The sequence below is a fragment of the Pelodiscus sinensis genome, chromosome 1 (assembly GCF_052426305.1).
Source record: "Pelodiscus sinensis isolate ZL-2025 chromosome 1, ASM5242630v1, whole genome shotgun sequence".
Taxonomy (NCBI): Eukaryota; Metazoa; Chordata; order Testudines; family Trionychidae; genus Pelodiscus; species Pelodiscus sinensis.
In genome coordinates, this window is record NC_143052.1 from 295,748,243 (window position 1) to 295,770,321 (window position 22,079).

A 22,079-nucleotide genomic window follows, 5' to 3' on the forward strand; every position below is an offset into this window, starting at 1 on the left:
CTAACAGTTTAAATGGTTTGTAAACACTTTGAATTATTTCTTACCCAAAATGTTTTGGTATAGTTACTATAATGGTGCCATGACTATTTTGAGTTCTCTGATGCCTAAAACATGGTAATTGTACAGAGAGAAGAGTTCTGAATAGCTTCTAGTGAAAGCTAATTGAGGTGTCAATTCAGCAGACTATCCCTATCCCTATTGGTGTACTTAGAGAACAAATACTTAAATTGGGATTCTATTCCTGGGCAATGATTATGCACAGAGAAAGAGAGATAAAGTGTATCTAATGTTATCTTAGTATATTGTGAGTAGGTATAGGCATAGTTATAGATACTCACATAATATAAATTATGGACTTAATATAATATATTGAATAAACACAATGTAAAGGGGGAATCTCAGAAGTGTCTTTGTGGGCACAATCCTACTGAAAGTCACTATGACTTGTGTTCCTAAATCACGTAGGTGATTTTGAAAATCTCACCCAAAGTGTTAGTATTATTGCTATAATCTAATACAGGGGTTCCCAAACTTTTTGACACGGGGACCAGTAAATCCATTCACAATCATTTGGAGGACTGGTAACATTCATTTGTATATTTGCATATTCATTAATCAAATGATGAATATTCAAATAAGTTGTTTCTGGTCCTCCCAAAGCCCCCAGTGCTAGCTTTAGCAAAACTTTTGATATGGTCACCCACAATATTCTTGCCAGCAAGTTAAGGAATATGGATTGGATAAATGGAGTGTAAGACAGACAGACAAAGCTCGTTAGACCAGGGTTTCCCAAACTTTTTACTTTAGTTGGAACCCTTTTTTTTTCAGTACTGTTTTTCGCAGCCCAAAAATATAAACACATAAAAAACAAACTGAGAAAATACCAGACATATATAACATGTCTGGTATTTTCTCATTAGGTAAGTTTTATTATTACTAGATGTATCAGTTTGTAGTTTCGAACTGTCTGGCTAGTAAATGTGCTCAGGCTGCATGAGTTTGTCTACCAGCCAGACAGTTCGCAACTACTCGAGGGGGTGGAGGCGGGGCACAATAGAATCCCCAGGCTGGACTCACTTGTGCTTTTGGGGGGGTAGCGCCCCGAGATCTGCATATGGCCGGGTCAGTCCTGCTCCCCGCCGGCCAATTCACTCCTCCTGCTGTGCCTCCAGCCAGCCCCACTTCCCCCAACGCCCTGCCGAACAGCCAGTTCTCCCCCGCTTCTTCTCCCAGTCTACCTTGGCCATCCCCACTGCCCGCGTCCAGCCCTCCCCCCCACACACACACATCTTCCCCAGCCAGCTCCCTGCCTTTCAACCTTGTGCCCGGCAGCCCTGCTTCTGCCTGCCTCCCACTCTCCTCTGGCCAGCCCCCTGCCCCCAGCCAGCTCTGCTTCTGCTGGCTGCCCCTCCCCCCCCCGAATCTCCCCGGCCTGCCCCGATTCCACCGTCTAGTGCTGCTTTTGGTAGCTGGCTCTCCCCTCCTCCTTTTCCCTCCCCCCACCCCCCCCATCCTCACCTCCCCTAGCTACGCCTCTGCTGGGAGCTGGAACATCCGTCTGCAGACTCGGCCCAGGCGGGCCGAGGGCTTGGGGGACCCAGTGCCGCACAGGCACTCCGGGAGCCCGGAACACCCCGGCAACCATGCTGAGGCCCGGTATTTTTTTCCTGTGGCCTGGTACCGGGCCGCAGCCCATAGTTTGGGAAACGCTGATCTAATATGTAAAGGAGAATGTTTGTATGTTTGTGCTCTAATAACTTGGACACTATAAGACCTACAGCAACCAAACTTTCCATGAGATAACCTTGCCTCCAGGAGAAGGTTTTAAGATACTTTTGGTCCTGATCGGGCCCGATCTCAACCTGTAAAAATCAAAAATAACCCGCCACGCTGCGCTGCAGGGGCAGCCCCACCCATCCTAGGTCACGGTGCCCACCACCTGCAGCCCCAAAGTGCCATCCAGGACTTACCCCACACCCACGCACACAACTGCTTGGGCATCCGCCCTGCCCCCCATGACTACGGTTACCACGTAGTCTAAAAAAAAAAAATGGCCACACTTGATGGGGCAGGGAGAAACCGGTAGGGAGGGGAGCAGGACTCGCTTGGAGGAAGGGGGGGGGGCCAGGAAGCAGAGCTGGTTGGGGGAAGTGGGAGAATCAGGGACAGCGGGGCTGGCCAGGGGAGATCGGGAGAGAGGCAGCTGGTGGGAAGCAGAGCTGGTCGGGGCAGCGGGGCTGGCCGGGGGATATTGGGGAGGGTGCGCGGCTGGCGGGAAGCAGAGCTGGTGGAGGGAGGGTCGGAGATAGCGGGGCTGGCTGGGGAAGATCCGGGGAGGGACAGCTGGCGGGAAGCAGAGCTGGTCGGGGGCAGCAGGGCTGGCCGGGGGAGATCGGGAGGAGGAGAACCAGCAGGCAGGAAGCAGGGCTGGGGCGAGGGGTGGAGCAAATCGGCTGGTAGGGAGCGGGACCGAGCAACGCCAGGTAACTCCAGCTAGTCATTAAATAAATCTCTTGTAAAGTTTCACCATATTTTGAATATCATTTTTCCTGAGGACAATGTAACAGAGAGTTTGGATTATGAAATATCCTACATGCACTCTTCAAAATATGCAATATGACAAAAAAAAGATAAAAATTTTAAGACAAGATATTCAAATTCAGGAAGTAATTAGAGTACATTAAACAAAGTTAATGATTCACTTTAATAATAGGTTCAGAAGCCTGCATGCAATCTAAAAATAAGAAAACAATGAGCAGGTAATTGTAGCAGGCATCTTGAACTCTGAGTAATTAGTATGTGGGAAATGATTTACCAAGTAATGACATCAAAAGAAAAAACATAAATTGATATTTAAGAGACAGCTAAGACAGTTTTATAGAGGTGCATTATAATATATCGTTTCAAAAAGAGGTGGTGCTGAGAGAATCAAGTGCCTTTAACTTTATTACTTCCAAAAACATTAAATAAATAAAAGGAAATTGCCACTGTCAGATCAAGTCTATCTTTACTATAGTTGTTTTTAATCATCCTGATCTTGTTTTATTCATTCAGTGATAAGGTAGTGAAATTAATTTTTTCATACAGTTGCTGGTTCAAGTGTATGGCAGTCATCTTCACAGTCTGCCTCTAAATGCAGATGTGTAGATTATAGTAAAACTCCAAGGGTATGTCCGGACTAGTGGGTGGCCTTTTTTTGAAAAAACTTCACCTGCGTCTAGACTGCTGCCGCGTTCTTTCGACATTAAATAGAAAGAACGCAACAGTTTTTTCAACCACAGAAAACCACATTTTACGAGGAATAACGTCTTTTTTCAAAAGTGCTCTGCGCCGGTGTGGGGCAACCCCACACTGGAGGGAGGCGAGAGAGACCCTGGGCTGGAGGGTCCCCTAGCCAAGAAGCGCCAGGGGAAGATGCGCCAAACCCGCACAGAGGGGCAGTCAGGGCCGCGATAGACACCGGCGCCAGCTCCGTAAGCGCCGGGCGCATTGAGGAGGAGGTGCCGGCTGGTGACGTCACCTGCCAAAGCGGCAGGACGTCTAAAAAGCTGACAGGACCACAGGAGGGTCAGAGACAAGCCTCCGTGGCGGCTGGGAGAGGGGGGAAACGGGCGGACTGGTAAGCGCCTGGGACCGGGGAGTGCTGGAGGGGGTGCCAGAGCTGGGGCGCGTGGCACCTTAGGGAGTAGAGAAATGGTGGACCAGGGTAGGAAGTGGGTCAGGGCTGGGCTGTGGAACCTGAGAGCGGGTGAGTTTTGGGGTTACTCCCCCATCCGCTGTCAGGGAGAGATCTCCCTGCCGTAGGGCCCTAGGCTGGGACTCGGGGAAGTGGGCAGGCCCGAATCCCTCTACTCCACTGCCCACAGCAATAACTCTTGCAGCAGGATAAAATGGGTTGCAGAGGCTGATGACTGGGGGCGGGAGGGGGGGAGGAGAAGCACACTAAAAGAGATGCCTGATAGAGGCCACTGGGTGAGACCATTTGCATGGCTCTTTCGAAAAAAGGTGTTATTGGACGCAAACAGCACTTTTTCGAAAGAGAGCATCCAGAGTGCCTGGGTGCTCTCTTTCAAAAAAGCAGCTCTCTTTTTCGAAAATACTGGTTGCTGTCTAGACACTCTCTTTCGAAAGAGGCTTGTAGTCTAGACGTAGCCCAAGTGGCATCTGTAGGTGTGGAAAGACACAAATGTTGTAGGGCATACAATGGGAAAATGTGTACACAGGAAACAAGGAAGGATTCGTGTTTAGGATCTAAATATTTTATCATAGCTGGACTAGCCGCTGCCCTCGCCTCAGGCCAATTGAGATCTGGGAACGGGGCAAGGGGAGAGTGCGAGGTTTCCACTCTCCTCCCCCTTCGCCAGGATTACATGGCCCCTGAGGGAACCGCCAGCTGTTTAAAATGGCTGGTGGTTCCCTCTAGGTGCCGCACACCCCGGCAAGGCAGGGGAGGGAGGCGAAAGACTTTGTATGCTTCCCCATCTCTAGGCCCTGATTTCCCCCCCATCCGGGACTGGCTGTGCCTAGTGGGAACAGCCCCTTTCTGCCTGAGGCCCCTTTCTGCCCCACCCCTTTCTGCCTGAGGCTCCGCCTCTCTCCGCCCAAGGCCCTGCCCCTTCAGAGGCGGCCTGCGACCACTGCCAAAATTTGTGAAGTGGCCCCCCTGCAAAAATTATTGACCACCCCTGTGTCAGACTATGGGTTAGAAAGGCAGCAGGCACTTCTTGAAAAACAATGTACTGGATTTTTAAATAGATAAGGTATTCAATAAAGATTTCTGGAGAGCAGGGGTTAAGCAGGCTCATATCCGAGTCTGACAAAAGAGTATTGCTGTAGTAACTGACTTGACATTATAATTCAGTGCCATGAAAGAACAGCAAAATGACAAAAACACTTTTATTTAGATATAGATTGGTTTTAAGGGTGAAGTTCAGAATCATCATATTGGATCTCGACTACTACTTTATGGTGTTCGATTGCAAATGGGGCTAAAGGAGGAAGAAATGCTTGAGAAATAAATTCATTTTTTGTTGTTGTTGTAAAGGACACAGGAAATTTGTGCCTGTTCAGCTAAAATGTGCATGCTGCAGCCAGTTTATTAATTTTACCTGTTTTAGTGCTAGTTTGCTTTGGGCTTTTACAAAACTTCATATTTGGCAAACTATCTCCGACACAGGAGAAATACATCTTTGCTATTCTGGGGGCTGTTTTACCGTATTTTTCCATATAGCATGTGGTGGGGTGAGAAGTGTTTTTAAGCTAATTAAGTGGCAAGGTATTTGCTTAGGATCTGCTTGTTCAAACATTTATGCTTATGAGTAAAGTTACTCTCTAATAGCCTCATTAACACCAAATTATTCACATAGAGTTTGCAATATCTAAGTCTTGTTTTCCAGGCATTTGTGGGGAAGGGAAAGGAAAAAGATTTGTTTTAGGACTTCATGCTGCCAAAGGTTTGATTTCCAAAAAAACTTTTACAGCAAGAGTTCCCTGTCCCAAAACCAGCTTCTAGTAGTTCATATTTCCACAGATAATTATCCTGTCTTGCCAGTGATGTTTAGATATGCCTTGCCATTTTTCATAAAATACTGACGTAAAGTACAAGGCTTTGAAATAGACTCATTGTCTCATGTAATTGTTTTCAGTTGAGGCCAAAAATATATTTTAGTACTGAAACTCTTGCCAAATACTTGTAGGATCCAGATGCTTTAAAATTAATGATTATACATTTTGTTGAGTCAGCTTTTTACTTCTGCAGCGTTTTTTTAAATTAATTGTTCAGAAAAAATACATTATATTTAGTGCTCTCAGAAAGCAAACAGGTTTTGTAAAGTACATGCCACAGAGATTAATAACGTCTCTGCTGACAAAGTAAGCATAGAAAATCCTTGCTTTTTAATTAAACTTATAAGTGTCATATAACATAAGCTGCTCAACAAAGAGAAACTTCATGACATGTCTGTTAGTAGTTTCTAGCATTAGCTCATCATCGTGAATGATTCTGACATACAAGGGCATGGATTGGAAAGCAGTCCTGTGACTGAATAACATGGATGCATGCACTCTTTCTTATCCCACCAAATCACTTTTTTTAAACTTTCAGAGGACTATGTACGATATGCCCATGGCTTAATATCAGAATATATTCCTGAAGGTCTGAGTGCAGCATTATCCAAGTACTTACAGTAAGTATTGTTTTAATTATTTCTTAGCTTTATAGGAGACACATTTTTCTGCAAACAACCTTGTCTATTGAATACTGTAACTTTGACCATCAAGTTACAGTAAATGATATATTTTATTTGTCTCTTATTGGATTGGAGGAGGAAGTCAAATCCTACCAAGAAAATAGAAAGGAACATGAACTCTGGCAAATCAAATGTAAAAGCATAGAAGCCAATAACTATTTTGAAAAGCAATTCACAAAAGACACAAAAACTAACAGCAACATTTTTTTAAAATACATCTGAAGCAGGAAGCTTTCCAAACAACTGGGGAGCCATTGAATTATCATGGTGATAACAGAGCAGAGAAGTGATAACAAAGAAGCATCAGTCTTTATTGCTGTAGATGTGCTCACCTAAGCCATTCTTTTCAGGTGACAGATCCTAGGAATTGTTCCACATTGAGGTGTCAGTAGAGGAAGTTCTGGAACAAATTGATAAATTAAACAGTAATAAGTCACAAGACCAAATGGTATTCATGCAAGAGCTCTGAATGAACCAAAGATGGTATATAACCTATCACTTAACTCAGGGCCTGTACCAGAAGCCTGGAGGACAGCTAATGTAATACTGATTTTGTTTTAAAGCCCCAGAAGCTATATTAGGCTTATTTGCCTGTAATTGCCAACTTCAGTGCCAACTATAGTGAAGAACATAATATATTAGGAAAGAATCAAAACAACTTTTGCAAAGAGAAGTCATGTTTATTAGAATTCTTTGAAGATATCAACAGATGTGGACACAGTTGAATATAATGTACTTGGGCTTTCAGAAAGCCTATGACAAGATCCCTCACCAAAGGTTTTTCAGTCATGTGATAAGAGGAAAGTTCTTCCATGGATCAGTAATGGTGAAAAGATAAGAAACAAAGAGTAGGTCAATGGTGAGATGAATCTGTGCTTGCATCAGAGCAGTTCAGCATATTCATAAGTGATCAGGAAAATGGTAAACAGTATATGGCAAAATTTAAGTAATTTTGTATTGTCTGCAAGATATTAAGTTCAAAGCTGTCTGAGAAAAGTTACAAAGGGATCCCACAAAACTGGATGCTTGGGCAACAAAATAGCAAATGAAATTCAGTGATAAGTGCAAAATAATACATGTTGGAAAACAATCCCAACTATAGATACAAAATTATAGGCTCTAAATTAGCTGTCACTACTCAAGAAAGAGATTTTGGGAGTCATCATGGATAGTTCAGAAAGCTAACAGTGTTATGAAAGGGACAGAAAATCAGACAGAAAATATAATGCCACTATATTCAAGGTATGGGTGTACCATGGATTTATACTGTATTCAGTTCTGGTCGTTCTATCTCAGGTAAAGTATCAGAATTGGAAAAAAAAAGTACAGGGAAGGGTAATAAAACTGATGAGGCATATAGAAGAGATTTTAAAAAAGGCTGGGGCTGTTCAGCTTAGAAGAGAAGATAAGCGGACCAAGGGAGATATGATAAAAATCTGTTTAATCATGAACGGTGTGAAGAGAGTGAAGAAGTGTTATTTGCCCCTTCACATTATATAAGAACCCAGGATCATCCAATTAAACGAATAGGCTGCAGGTATAAAACAAACAAAAGGAAATACTTCTTCACACAATGCAAGGCCAGTCTTCAGGATTGTTTGCCATGTGATTTTGTGAATGCAGAAGCTTACAACCAAGTTCATAAAAGAATTAGGTAAGTTCATGGGGGATAGATTCATCAATAGTTATTCATCAAGATGGTCAAGGATACCTCCCTATGCTCTGGGTGCCCCATAACCTCTAACAGATGTAAGTACTGGATGACAGGAGATGGATCACTCAATAATTGCCCTATTCTGTCACTGGCCACTGTTGAAAAACAGAATTCTGTGCTAGATGGACCATTGGTCTGACCATTAGTGTAGTGTGGCCATTCTTAGGAGGAGGAGTGGAGCTCACTTTATTAAGCCTAGATTGTAATTGTTAATGTAAACAGCATGTTTTGCGAGTATAAATAATACCTGTCTCTTTTTTAGCACTTTTCATCCAGACATCTCAAAATCCTTTACAAAGGTTGATGTCATTATCCTCATTTTATAGAGAAGACACAGAGAGATTAAGTCATCCAGCAAGCTAGTTGCAATGCCAGGAATAGGACCCAGAACTCCTGGGTTCCACTGCAGTGCTCTATTAATCATAGAGTCATAGCATCATAGGGCTGGATACCTCAGGAGGTCATTGAGTCCAGCTCCTTACCCAAAGAAGGACCAGCCCTAACTAAATCATCCCAGCCAGTGCTTTGTCAAGTCGTGATTTAAAAACCTCTAGGGATGAAGATTCCAACACCTCCCTAGGTAACCCATTCCAGTGCTTTACCACCCTTTTAGTGAAATAGTTTTTCCTAATATCCAACCTAGACCTCTCCCACTGTAACTTGAGACCATTGCTCCTTGTACTGCCATCCGTCACTACTGAGAACAGCCTCTCTCCATCCTTTTGGTTGGAACCTCCCTTCAGGAAGTTGAAGACTGCTATCAAATCCCCCCTCACTCCTCTCTTCCGCAGGCTAAATAAGCCCAAATCCCTCAGCCTCTCCTCGTAGATCATGTGCTCCAGCCCCCTAATCATTTTGGTTGCCCTCCGCTGGACCCTCTCCAATGCATCCTTTCTATAGTGGAGGGGCGGGGGGTGTCCAGAACTGAATGCAATACTCCAGATGTAGCCTCATCAGTGCCGAATAAAGGGGAATAATCACTTCCCTTTAGATCTGCTGGCAATGCTCCTCCTAATATTCCCTTCATCTTCTTGGCTACCAGTGCACACTGACTCATATCCAGATTCTCATCCACTGTAATCCCCAAGTCCTTTTCTGCTGAACTGCTACTTAGCCAGTCGGTCCCCAGCGTGTAACAATGTTTGGAATTCTTCCATCCCATGTGCAGGACTCTGCACTCGTCCTTGTTGAACCTCATCAGATTTCTCACCAGTCTTCCTGGAGGTTAATTTAAAATCTAACCTATATTGTGTCATATGAATTAAAAAATTAATCCTGGATTAGGACCTTGATCTTGGGCTTCATTGTTTGCAAGAAGACTGTAGTATACCCTGGTGCTTCACTGTGTTTGTGTATCTGCAGTTTACAGGCAGTATTTTGTGGGATCAGGGCCTACAAATATACCACAGGTTGGACTTCTATAATCTGGAACTTCCCTCATCTGGCAACAACGATGGGCCAGCATCTATGGGTGCTCCAGGTCTGGAGCACTCACAGGAAGAAGCCCTCCCCCGCCTGAGTAGTTCTACCCACCCTCCCAAAGATTCTGATTTGCAGTGTTCAAACTCATGGAGGGAGAGGAGCAAGGATTGGGGGAGGGGGACACTCAAGGGAAAAGGTGCAGGGTAGCTGTATAGCTCCCTGGCCAGGAGCACAGTGCTGCAGGGGCAGGAGCACAGCCTGATGGCCAGGTAGCTCCACCACCAGCTGCGGGGCTGCTCTCCTGGACCCACCCACAGGACTTCACGGCTGCCCTGCCTCATCCTCTGAACGCACCCCACCTCCCTGCTCCTGCTGCATCAATGCCGGCCCCTCTTCTGCTGTCAGAGCAGAGGCCCACAGACAGCAGCAGTAGAGGGACCATCATTGACTTCCCCTGGTCTGACAAATTCCCTAGTCCCGAGGGTGCCAGACCAGGGATGTTCATCCTGTAGGAAAAGGACTGTCCTTACCCATCTCCAGAATATGCAGCTACGTATGGCACCCCAAAATTTGGGGTATTTATGTCCATCTACCCACCTCCTTCTATGCCTGTTCTGTGGCTCTGCTTCCTCCAGAGAGGACCTAGTTAAAAGAAAAAAAGCCTGCCAGACCTGTTAAGAGAACAATGAACCTGTGAAAGAGCCATTCAAGTGGTAATGAAGGCATTTAACAAGCATTTTCTGAATTTACTGTGTTAGTCAACAGGAACTTACTTTACAATTTCTTTTAAAATATTTCATTAGTGTGTTGCTGAAGTTTATAAAATCACGTCTCTAAAAACTCATCTTTCCCTTTTCCCCCAGCCTGACACCATGCATAGGGGTACCAGTTTAATAATTCTTCTTAGAGCCTCATAAAACCTAAGGATGGTCCTGTGTAGGAATTTACCCTTCAGAAATGTAAATTGTCCATAAAATATCCTTTCATAGATCAGTGCAAAGCTTTTCAGAAGTAACTATTGATTTGGATTTTCCTTCGTTTTGGGTGTCCAACTTGAGACACACTTGACAGGGACCCAATTTTCAGTGTGTTTGCTCAGCACTTTCAGAAACTCAAGCACTATTTTGTCACCTAAGATGATTAAACCTAACAGGCACCCCACTAGCTACTTCTTTCAAAAACTTGGCCCACATCACTAGTGTGTCATAAAAGTAATATCAAATTAAGTGGAAAATATTTTGAGAATGACTGATGTGATTAGCATTGGTGCCGCCTTTGTGGGAGAAGAACATAGTTTGAAGTTAACATAGTCAAAAGTTTTAATCCAATATATTAATTTGTTTCTATGTAAAAACTGTAACTTAACAACTTTTATTTTGAAGGCTTCCAGAAGTTACAAGTCCAGAAGCAGACCCCCCTCTAAAGGTAGGAAAATATTAACGTAGGAAACATTTTAAGATAGAGTACCAATAAAACTTCTTGATAGACATCTGGTATGTTGTACATTAGTCTCTTTCAAATGTTTAAGGCAGTTAAAATTAGACTGGACAAAGCATTAAAAATAGCAAGGTGCAAACCTCCATTTTAGTAGCACTGTTCAGAAATGGGAGGCAGATCACAAAAATGTTGCCAAATATTTTTCTATTTTTAGTTATACCTCTGTAACTATGTGGAAGTAATTGTGGCCACAATTTGTTCCTTTGATTCTGTCTTGAGCCAAATGATACAGTATTCATTAGGTGTTACACCAACTGTATTGATCACTCTTGTGATGTGGATTGTACAGCGTGTATAAATGTCTATTATGCAGTTTGGATAGTTCTGAGACTCTGTTTTTTTAAAAGGTGACTTCTAAAAGTTATTAGCAATGTGAATTTCAAGCCATTTTTAGAATTTTTTTCAATAGTATGATTATGAAATATCTACAGTCCCATTGATTTCCACCATATGGCTGCTCACAATGTGTTGAACACCTATGTGAAGAATCTTTGTAAGTTCAGATCTAAAATGCCCTAAAATATAGGGTTCAGACCCTAAAAAGATATGTATTATCTCACTGCTTCAGAGGACCAAAGCATAAATTAGATAAAATCTGACATGCTTTAAATGTTTTGTTTTAGCTTATTTTAAATTTTCTGTTATGTGAAAGCAAGGTGTTTTAAGGACAAAATGTGTGGTTCCTACAAATCAAGACAGGTCTGATGTATATCTCTTCTTAGTTCAAAGTAATTGCTGTTTAAATAATCTAAAATAAATTTCTGAATGGAGAGGGAAACAGGAGCCTAAGGCCATGTCCAGACTCAGGGGTTTTTTCGGGAAAAGTAGCCTTTTCCCGAAAAAACTTCCCCTGCGTCCAGACTCAAGCCGCGTTCTTTCGAAATTATTTCGAAAGAACGCGGCTTTTCTTTCGATTGCGGTAAACCTCAATTTACGAGGAAGAACGCCTTCTTTCGAAAGTTCCTCTTTCGAAAGAAGGCGTTCTTCAGTGTAAAGAGGCCGTCTTCGAAAGAGAGCATCCAGACTCGCTGGGTGCTCTCTTTCGAAAAAGCGGATTTCTCTTTCGAAAGATCCGCCTGCAGTCTAGACGCGATCTTTCGAAAGAGGCTCTTTCGAAAGAAGCCTGCAGTCTAGACATAGCCTTAGAGATTAGCTGCAAATGTCTACTATCTGAGGGATATTACAAAGCTTATTTTTCTATTACAAGACTTATTGGGGAAGTCTGAACTCTTCATGTTTTAGTGAGAAGTGTGACATATCCAACCCTCCCGCTAATTGTAACCACCAGTTTTGAATTTTAATTACTATATCCCCTCCGGATAGGAAGTTGGTGCTGCTGACAGTTCATAATACAAAACCACACGAAATACTAAAGCTGAACTGCAAATATTTGACTGAAAGTCAAAAACATGGTGATTCCAGAAGAGGGACATCATCATTTTTTGTTAGGCTGTCATTTTAAAATGTTCTTATAGTGCAATATTTAAGCATACTACCTCCCAAAGGGCCTGCTCCAACTTGGATTGAACTAAAAAAGACTGGTTCAAAGGGCCCAAGAAATCTACAATGCAAACCTGGTTTTTGTGCCAGATTGAGAGCATCACAAGTGCCAAAAATACACTGAAAAATAGGGCTTTAAAATGGAATGATTCCCATTCAAGTTACTTGTAATGTCACTCGCTCTGGAACAGAAACTAGAAAGGCCACAGCTCAGATTTCATAAGATATTAAGACAATGGTAGTTGTCTCTTAAAATTAAAAAAAAAAGCTCTCTGCATTTTGTGAAATATCATGTTTAAGGAATGAAACATGCACTCCTGAGGTCTGATCATGCGAAGTGCTGATCTCCTTGGAGTGCCAATGACTTCAGGAGTAGTTAAGGATAGCTAGCAACTTTAATCCAGGGGGAATTCTGCAATTGCTGCATTATAAGTAATTCCTCCAGGGCAGTAACTTGCACAGCTAGTCTCTTAGATTGTCATTGAACTAAAATTAGAGAGCATTGAGCAAAGCCAAGTCAATGTATATCAAACAAGTCAACATATAAATGTTACCAGATTGTGGAAAGTAGTGATCCCAAGAGAGGTTCTATGCAACAAATAAATGTTTCTAGCAGCGGATTGTTTGGTGCTTTTCTGCCCCAAGAAACTGAGGACCTGAATTTTGTCCTGTCCATTAGCCAGTAGATAATGCTTTCCAGCATGAATCCATAAAGATGCATCAAACAATCTCTGAATTAAAAACTAAATGCAAATGATAGAAATTGAAATGTATATATAAGTGATTCTATAAATCAGTCCTCTGTGGGCAAAAAGAGAAGAAAACATGTTTCATACAAAACTAACCAAACTTCTGTATATTGAAGAGATCTTATTTATCCTCCTGTTTCTTGAGGACAGTGTTTATAAAAAGAGACATACCAGTACTACTGCATATTCTTTGTTTGGTTACCTGTGCCATTTCTGTGCTGAGCTTTCACCAGACGGCCCAAGGGCCTTTTGAGCTTTAACATTCAATGTGTGTACATCACAGTAGTGGTTGACAGAGCAACTTCATCGCTCTAACATTTCAGAAAAGGAAATTCTCAGATGCACCTGTAGAAGCGGAAGAAGACTATACTAAGTTTAACAGTGGTGATCTCAAGAACAAAAAGGTACATTATGTGCTTGATATGTATGCATGTACACATTTTGTTAAAGCAGGTTTTAATACTGCTCAAACAGATATACAGGATGCCCCCTTTTGCAGTGTTCCTCTTAATCAGAAAAGCAAATATAAAATGGATGTTTTTGGCAAGTACATTCAACATGTTTTAAATAAAAATTAGTTCACTGTATTGTAGGTAGATTTACCTTGATAGGAACCAAGACTGAAAATGACTTCCTGGGTCATTAAGTCTAGTTTCCTACTATCTAAGGATGCCTCTACACAGCACCCTAAACTCAAAATAAGATATGCAATTTGCGTATCTTATTTCAATACTATTTCAAAATAGCTTATTTTGAAGTGTGTCTACACAGTGCCAGATTTTGAAATAACGCACTATTTCAAGCCATCCCTTGTGCAACGAGGTTTCCCGGGATGGGGAAATGGCACGCCTGTTATTTCAAAAAATATTTTGAAATAACAGGCAGTTTGTGTAGACATGGAGTAGCTATTTAGGGATACCTCTGATATCCCAAAATAGCTATGCGCTGTAGATGTACCCTTAGACAACTCTGTCCTGTTCATAAACTTTCCTCTATCTTGAAACTAGATAGGTTCCTTGTTTCCAAACTCCTATTGGAAGGCTGTTCTCAACCTTACTTCTCTGATGGTTAGAAACCACCTGCTAATTTATACTTGGTCAGTTTATATTCATTTGCTCTCATGTTAATGCTCTCCTTTTACTCTTCCTGGTATTCTATCCCCTTGCTATATTCATGGTGCCAAGTCTTCTAAAGCAGTCAATATTCTTTTGATACACATAATTGTTTGTGAATAAGATTGATAAAAATTGTTTGAATTAATTAACAGTCTTAAAGTGAAGGTTGTGACCATTTATTATCACCATTTTTCATGGCATTTTTCATAGAAGGATTGATTCCAGAGTCCTGGAAAAATTTTAGTGAAAGAAATTGCATTCTGCCTCTTTAAACTCTACCTACAGTTCCCATTTAACATGATAGTCTTAATTTCCCATCCTATTGTGTAGTATTCCAGTGCAATGCTAAATAACTGCAAAGGTGACTGTTTTAGTGGTGGGATTAGACAGCAACTTTATTAACGTTTTGCGACTTAGTGAGACCCTTGGATGAAAGCTACTATAGCAATATAAAGGAGGAGGAAGAAGATTATTGCTATTAGGGAAAATGGTAGCACAATTAGTTTGCTATGATATTATTTTAAAATGGGGGCATGGGAGGCAACATTGGCTTAAATTACCAGACATTTTCAAACAGGTCTTAATTTGCCCACAAGTATAGCATGATGAACTTGTTTGTATGGGTTAATAAAATAAATCAATACCAAGCCGCCTAATTTACCAGCTTCAGTATCAGTTTTCTGGGAAGTCCAATGAAGTCTGCCATTTTGTCATTCCCTGGGGCATTTCACAGCCATAAAGGAAGGTACAGGAGAACCCCTAAATTCACATGATAAATGACTCTGAAGCTCCATTTTTCTCACTCCCATACAATGTTTTTGAATCTTGGAACAAATATACAAAAAAGACTGAAGAAAGCTTTAATATTGCATTTGATTTATTTCTGAAATAACAAAATATGTAGTTAAGACCATCTGGGAAAGATGAATTTGGCTCATGGGTTCTGTTCAGTGTATTGCACTTTTAAAATCCTTTGGCAGTGTTTTTGTTTGCACTACAAGTAATACAGATAATCTTACTGTTGGTTGCATATCGTTATCCTGTTTATAACATCATAACTGAGCCCAAATTTAGGGAAATTGTGAAGTCCTACGGTAGAAGGATGATCATAAAGAAAGGTCAGTGCAAATAGGGGAAATGGCTAGAGATGTGAAGCACAACATTTTAAAATGTAAGACAGGAAAAAGATCAGCTCTATAATATGTGACACACAGAATGTGATTTTGGTGTAACAGTCTCTAGGAAGCTTTTCTAGTGGAATCAACAAGCTTCAAATCTTGGTTACCTCTTTCACTGTTGGTGTCCTTTCCTCTTTTTTCCCTTTATTTCACTCTCTGAAAGACTTTGATAGTAAATCAGTGTGAATTATTCATCATTTATAATGCGTGGTTGTAATTCAGCCTATTGACAACATAATCATAAGATTAAATCACAGGTTGCAGTATGCATCTGTTATATTGCATGCATTATTCCTGTTAATGCACTCTCTAGTATTATTCCAAAGTAAGCATTTTAGTTCGGATACCTCATTCTACAAGAGGAAGAGAGATATTGTTTCCTTGACCTTTTAACAGATTCTGTCTCTGAGGTCAAACAATTCATGACAATTATTTTTTATTGAAAAATCTGAAATTCATGTTGTAAAGTTTTTTCATTGTTTTCTCCAACATCTTCTTTCCCTGCTGTATACCGAGAAATTGAGGAAACCTTTACTTGATTTCAGTATGTATGAGTTTGTAGATTAGCATTTCCTCCTCTAGATTTGCTCACTAATATTTTTTTCCTTTTTTTAATGCATTTCATCAACAGGCAACAAGCAAGATGTCTGCCGCTCAGAAAGCTCTAGCCAAAGTTGACAAGACTGGAATGAAAACCATGTCTGCATTCTTTAGTGCAAAGCCTAAAGCAAAAAAATAAAAATTTGAAACTAAAACTAACATAGTTTGGTATAGTAGTTATTTTTGTAGTTATTATTGTTCTAAAACTATCCCTTTTCCCCTACAGGTTTTTGTTTGACGTTTATTTAGTCCATCAGTTAAAGAGAATTTTGAATCATGATTTCTGGGTCCAGCAAGTGTTTTACATTTCTGAGATTTACATGTTGCATAAAATCAGACTAGAGCAACTTCTTAAGGTTTCCTTATTAGCTCAGGTCAAATCACGTGATGTGAGAGCTGCTTAGGGAGATTATCTTTGCAACCAGAATTCCTAGTTGATGATGTTATAATGCGCAAGAGAAATTGCAATAAATAACCAAATTAATAGATCATAAATTGATATATGAAACAACTGTTTGTTGTGTTTTCTGTATACATAGAAGTATGCTGTGTTTTAGGTAAGCTGTGGCAGTTAGGGTACAGGAATAAAAAACCTGTGGCTGGTCAAGTCAGCTGGTTCAGACTTAAGCACCAAAGCTAAAATATTGCTGTGAAGACATCTGGGCTCAGACTGGAGCCTGGCCTCTTGGAACTTTTTCCCTTGGAGAATCCCAGAACTCAGGCTCCAGCCTACGCTTGGATAGCTAACACAGTGATATTTAGTCTGTGCACCTGAGTCAGCTGACACAGGCCAGCTGCACCTGGTCTGGGGACTTTTTCCCCTCTGTGGATGTATCTTCATAGTTCTTCCCTGTGTATACATTTCTACATCTTGAAAAATTATAACATCACTGCAATTGATACATCTACTAAAAATCTGTGTATCTTTCACTGTGTTTGATTCCAAGAATCCTAGCTTCTTATCAAAATAAATAACCAAATATTTATTTAAGGAACAAGACTGTGATTTTTCAAAAACTCCTAATGACCTAATCTCAATAAATCCAAATAAGCAAAAGAGAAAAAGGCGGGTTTCCTAACTGCAGCCAATAGTGTGTGTGTCTCTCTCTGCACTCAAGTATTTTATAAACAGTAGAATAGCTTCAACAGGAGAGATTGAGAAAGCTGCACACCAGAATATCTTGTAGACTGCTGGCTAGAGTTCTTTCCTGGATGGAGGTGACTCAAAGTCACAGAATTAGGCACAAAGGAAAATTGAACCAATGTGTCTCATCCCATGTGAGCCATTTGGCTAAATCTTCTAAGTATGGCAGCACCATCTTTTCCCCTCACCCACTCCAGCCATGTTGTGAATCTAGATCTTTTCTGAAATGCAAGTCTAGTAGAAATGAAACATGTTAGTTTGTTATCAAAATGTTTTGATTTTTTTCAGTTCAGTCAAAAGTGTAAAGTTAACACAAATTCGTGAATCATTTTAGTAGACCCATAGCTGAATGTTTTTGATAAATAAGCATCCCCCAGTCCTACTCCAATTTTAATTGAAATTGTGCTCATCAGTCACATAGAATCAAAATTCCACTCTTGGGTGTCTAAACTTTTGTTGTGTAAGGGAGCTGGGATGGAAGAGCTGTCATTTTGGCAATAAAATAAAGAAATAATTCACAGACAAGTTACAATATGAATCCACCTTTATCTGTCATAATTCATATTTGTTACTACTGTAAAAATAAGCTGCAGGAAACAAGGGAAAGATGAATATCAGAACGTGGTTGGTTTGAAAGAAAGTAAATCATGCAGAGCCATGAAATTCTGATCACTTAGTAAGGGTAGCTATCAGTCTATAACTTGTCTTCTACTGATGGGTTCGGTGAAAAAGGGCTGAAGTTCATGTACCATTCAGAAGTGAATATCTATCAGCTAAACAGCTCTTACCCATTAAGACTAGATATCATCATATCTGTGTTCTTCCTATATAAGCTTCTTTTGAGACTTCTCTTGTCACTTTTTGTTGTACTGATTTTCTGTCCTGGGAATGTAAGTGATTTCTAGCATTGTAGCACTATATGGAATACTGAAGAGCAGCTGGTAGGAAATGTTCTTGTGAATTGTTAAGAGTTTTAAACATAAATAATTGTGTCCTATGGTCTTAAGAATGATGTTTTCAAAACCACTTTGCATTATCCTAATTAGGGATGTTAGTGCGTAGATGACTAGTCGACTATCTGATAAGCATAAGCTTATTGGGTAGTTGAGTGGAATATTGACTTCTTGCTCTCGCTTCCCCCCTCCCCTCCTCTTGCTGCTTCAGCAATGGGGGGAAACAGGAGCCAGTGCTGTGGAGAGCCAGTTTAAAAGTTGGTTCCCCCTACTGCCTCTATCAGAGGCAACAGCGGGGTACGGGAGGCTACAGCTGCCAAGCAGACCCTGTTTGCGGCGGTCCAGGCTTATGCCAGAGCAGCTTCTGTTCGTGGCAGACAGGGCCATGTGTTTAGCAAACAGGGGCTGCTAGACTCAGCAGAAGCCAGGTCCTGGCTGCTGGGTCCTTGCTAGCGCTGGTCTGGGATGCTGCATTTTATACGTAATAAGAGCCTGGTGGAAGACACTGGGCTATATGGACCTTTGGTCTGACCCAGTATGACCGTTCTTATGAGTACCTGAGGAAAATCCCACCCTTGAGTTCCAATTGGCACAATGTATTATGGGAAGGGAACAAACTTTTATGACTGTTATAACTGAAAGGCTTCACACAGTCTGTGGTGGTTTAGAAATGTTTTAGAAGACAATGACAGAGTTTAATTTATGTTACTTGAAGGTCTGCATCAAGCATTGAAAAGGCTGTGAGGAAGAAAACCCAGAGTTGCGAGTGAATGAAAAGAAATAGTCAGGAGGAAAGCTTGAATAGAGCACCAAGATTGGAAGGGTTATTGAAGAATCTGAGGATAGAGATGCAGGAAAGGGCAGAAGCATGAGAATGGATTTCTAAAGCAAGCACTGACTCTGGGTTTCACAGTACGAAGTTTTAAAAGTCAGAATGCCAATGAAATACAGTTTTAAAAGCAAAGCCTTACATGAGTTAAATGAGTTGTGAACTTTGCTCTTAAAAAGGCTGGTCAATTTAACTCCTGAATAGGTGGGGGATAGGTCACAGACAGAACATCTGGTACAGATGGAAAGTATCTATCTTGACTTCTTATCTAGTGCACCAATTTTCTGTACATGAATTCTACATTCATCCCTGCTTGCCAGGGCAAGTCTGGAGTTTTTCCTGTGAGCACAGATGCATTCTGCATTACTGTGTCACATCTCAATGTCAGCTGTCAGCCATGCAGTAACTTATAACAATAGTGATTTTATTAGTGATTGTCTTTGGTCCAGCAGAAATTCATATGTTACAAAAGCCCAAGCTGTTTCCAAAAGCATTAGAGCTTTCAAGTTTAAAAAAACCCACAATTTTTAAAAATGTCCTTTCCCTTTAGGAAACAATAAAATACATTTAGCATATTTGAAACTTCCTTAACATGAATCTGTAGGAAATTATAAAAAGCATATTGTGCCAGATATATAAAATAATGTTCCTTACCAAAATGAGGCTTTAAATATAGTAACAGTGAAAGGCCAGCAGTAGCAGAATGGTCATTATGAAGTGTTGCTGTGACATTTCTTGCTTTGTTAGCTGAACAATATGGCACCACTGTTACAGAAATGTGGTTTTACTTTTTTTCCCCTCCTGCTGGATTAACCTGCCTTTGCTAAACTTGGATTCAAGTATCTGATGTTTTCCCATGTTTTTATTGCTGTTGTTCAGGATAGAATGATTTTAAAGAGAAAATAAAATGCATTGATTCTTATTTGAATAGATTGATGCTTGTTTATCTGTTTTTTCTGTTCTTTCTAGATGTCAGTAAAAAGATGTCAGAGGAAGAAATGAGGAACATAATGTGGCTTGGTTATATCACCTTTCATATTCAGCTTTTAAAGACTTTTTCTTATGTGCTCTCTAAGGCTGTGTCCAGACTCCATGCCTCCGTCGACGGAGGCATGTAGATTAGCCAGCTCGGAAGAGGGAAATGAAGCCGCGATTAAAATAATCGCGGCTTCATTTAAATTTAAATGGCTGCCCCGATCTGCCGATCAGCTGTTTGTCGGCAGATCGGGAGAGTCTGGACGCGATGCCCCGACAAAGAAGCCTTTCTTCATCGACACAGGTAAACCTGGTTTCACGAGGCTTACCTGTGTCGATGAAGAAAGGCTTCTTTGTCGGGGCATCGCGTCCAGACTCTCCCGATCTGCCGACAAACAGCTGATCGGCAGATCGGGGCAGCCATTTAAATTTAAATGAAGCCGCGATTATTTTAATCGCGGCTTCATTTCCCTCTTCCGAGCTGGCTAATCTACATGCCTCCGTCGACGGAGGCATGGAGTCTGGACACAGCCTAAAAGTGAATTCTTAGAACAAGGCATCCCTAAGCTTTAAGAAACAGCTAATGTCAACAAATAACACTGTTGAACAAGCTGTTTGTTAATCTTATGTGGCTTCAAATTTTATAGCTAATATAACATTGCTCTACAAGACCTTTTCAAGAAGGTACTTTAAGCACATGTGTAAATGTAATGGAGTAGTCCAATGTGTTTGCTCACATGGTTAACTACTTTGCTGTGGGAGGGTCTAAAGGCCCAAGCCTGTAAGGTGCTCAGTACTTTGATACTGATCCAGTAAGGCGCACACCCACATGCTTAACTTGAAATACATGAGCAGTCCCATTTAACCTTCCATTTGTGATATCCATAAAATCCACCTCACGGGTAAAATTAAGCATATGCTTATATACTTTCGTGGATCAAAGCCAGAGGTTTGAAAATCAGCTCCTAAAAGATGTCATGTGGCCCTAGGATTTTAAATGATTTTCATTGGTTTTATAAAGTTTCTGATTAAGTGGTGATAATTTTAAGAAGATTTGGTTACATATCTACACACACTGTTGAGGAGCCTCTCTCACGCTGAGGGCTCCAAACTCTGCTGGGAAGCAGACTATTCATTATAGATAGGAAAGCATTAAAAATTGGGCAAAAAATACCCCTGCTGCTAAATTCTGAATTTGGGAATAAATTAAAAATCTATTATGTGAGTGTGCCTCACCTGTACTCCCTGAAATTATAGAAGTTTGATTTGCATAACTCTCTAATGTTTAGTCTTGAATCATTGTTTTCATTACAAATGCAGGAGTACAAAAGTATGATCATAACAAGGCTGAGCGCTAGTATTTTTTAATGGATAATGGTACTGAAAATGTGCATTTTATATTAGAACTGAAGAGATGGTTTTATATTTATACAAATTAATCCATTTGTTGGATTATATCAGCAGTTAGAAGCCAAAAAATAATGAGAGAATCTTAGGCCAGGTCTGCACTGGGCGAGAAATTCAGTTTATGATACACAGCTCCAGCTATGAAAATTGTGTAGCTGGAGTCGACATACCTTAAACCAAATTTCTGAGGTTGTACCACTGCGGGAGGTTGACAGGAGATATTCTGTCAACTTCCCATACTCCTCGTGACCTCATGGAGTAGCTTTCTAGACCCACTAAATCAAACTCCAGAAAATCAATCTCCGTGTAGATATAGACAAGGCCTTAGTTTCGGTGCATGCATGATAAATTTTAGAGGAGTTATTTCTATGAGCAAGAATGGCAATGGGATTATATGAAAGGACATAAATTCCCTAAGTGGTGCAAAAAACACTGCTTAGTAACATGCACTGTGTTCTATCAAGCATATGGTATGTGTCTTCAAAAATGATTGCCTTTATCTAACTGCTGTTAACATATAATTTTGTAAAATGTTGTAAACTCTAGTAATTAACAGTGATTTTAAATGACAGTCGATATATTTCTATGAATCTTACCTATGAATCCAATTGACCAAAGCATTTTGCAGGTGGCCTGTATGTGTACATAAAGCCTAAATATGTATGGGAGTTGCAAGGTGGTGAGGTAATATCTTTTATTGGACAAACTTGTGTTGATGAAAAAGACATACTTTTGATCGTGGAATGTT

At 40.9% G+C, this 22,079-nt stretch overlaps 1 protein-coding gene and 1 long non-coding RNA gene across 3 annotated transcripts in view; one reads left to right on the forward strand and one right to left on the reverse strand.

Annotated features, from left to right (window-relative positions):
- Positions 1-20,034, forward strand: part of RNASEH2B (ribonuclease H2 subunit B) — a 56,139-nt gene extending 36,105 nt beyond the window's left edge. Inside the window, exons 8-11 of one of the 2 annotated variants that reach the window (XM_075919084.2) lie at positions 6,104-6,185; positions 10,767-10,809; positions 13,454-13,534; positions 16,055-16,182. In XM_075919084.2, the coding sequence (XP_075775199.2) occupies positions 6,104-6,185; positions 10,767-10,809; positions 13,454-13,534; positions 16,055-16,162 (314 nt within the window). In that variant the 3' untranslated portion in view covers positions 16,163-16,182. Of the gene's footprint in view, positions 1-6,103; positions 6,186-10,766; positions 10,810-13,453; positions 13,535-16,054; positions 16,183-19,918 lie in introns of those variants that run through there. The other variant, XM_075919086.2, reaches the window with a different exon arrangement.
- On the reverse strand, positions 19,688-20,596 carry LOC149525768 (uncharacterized). Its single transcript, XR_016348523.1, has 2 exons — positions 20,457-20,596; positions 19,688-20,020 (listed from the first exon to the last, which is right to left on the reverse strand). It is a non-coding gene; the product is annotated as an uncharacterized LOC149525768 (long non-coding RNA).
- Between the last annotated feature and the right edge of the window lie 1,483 nt (positions 20,597-22,079).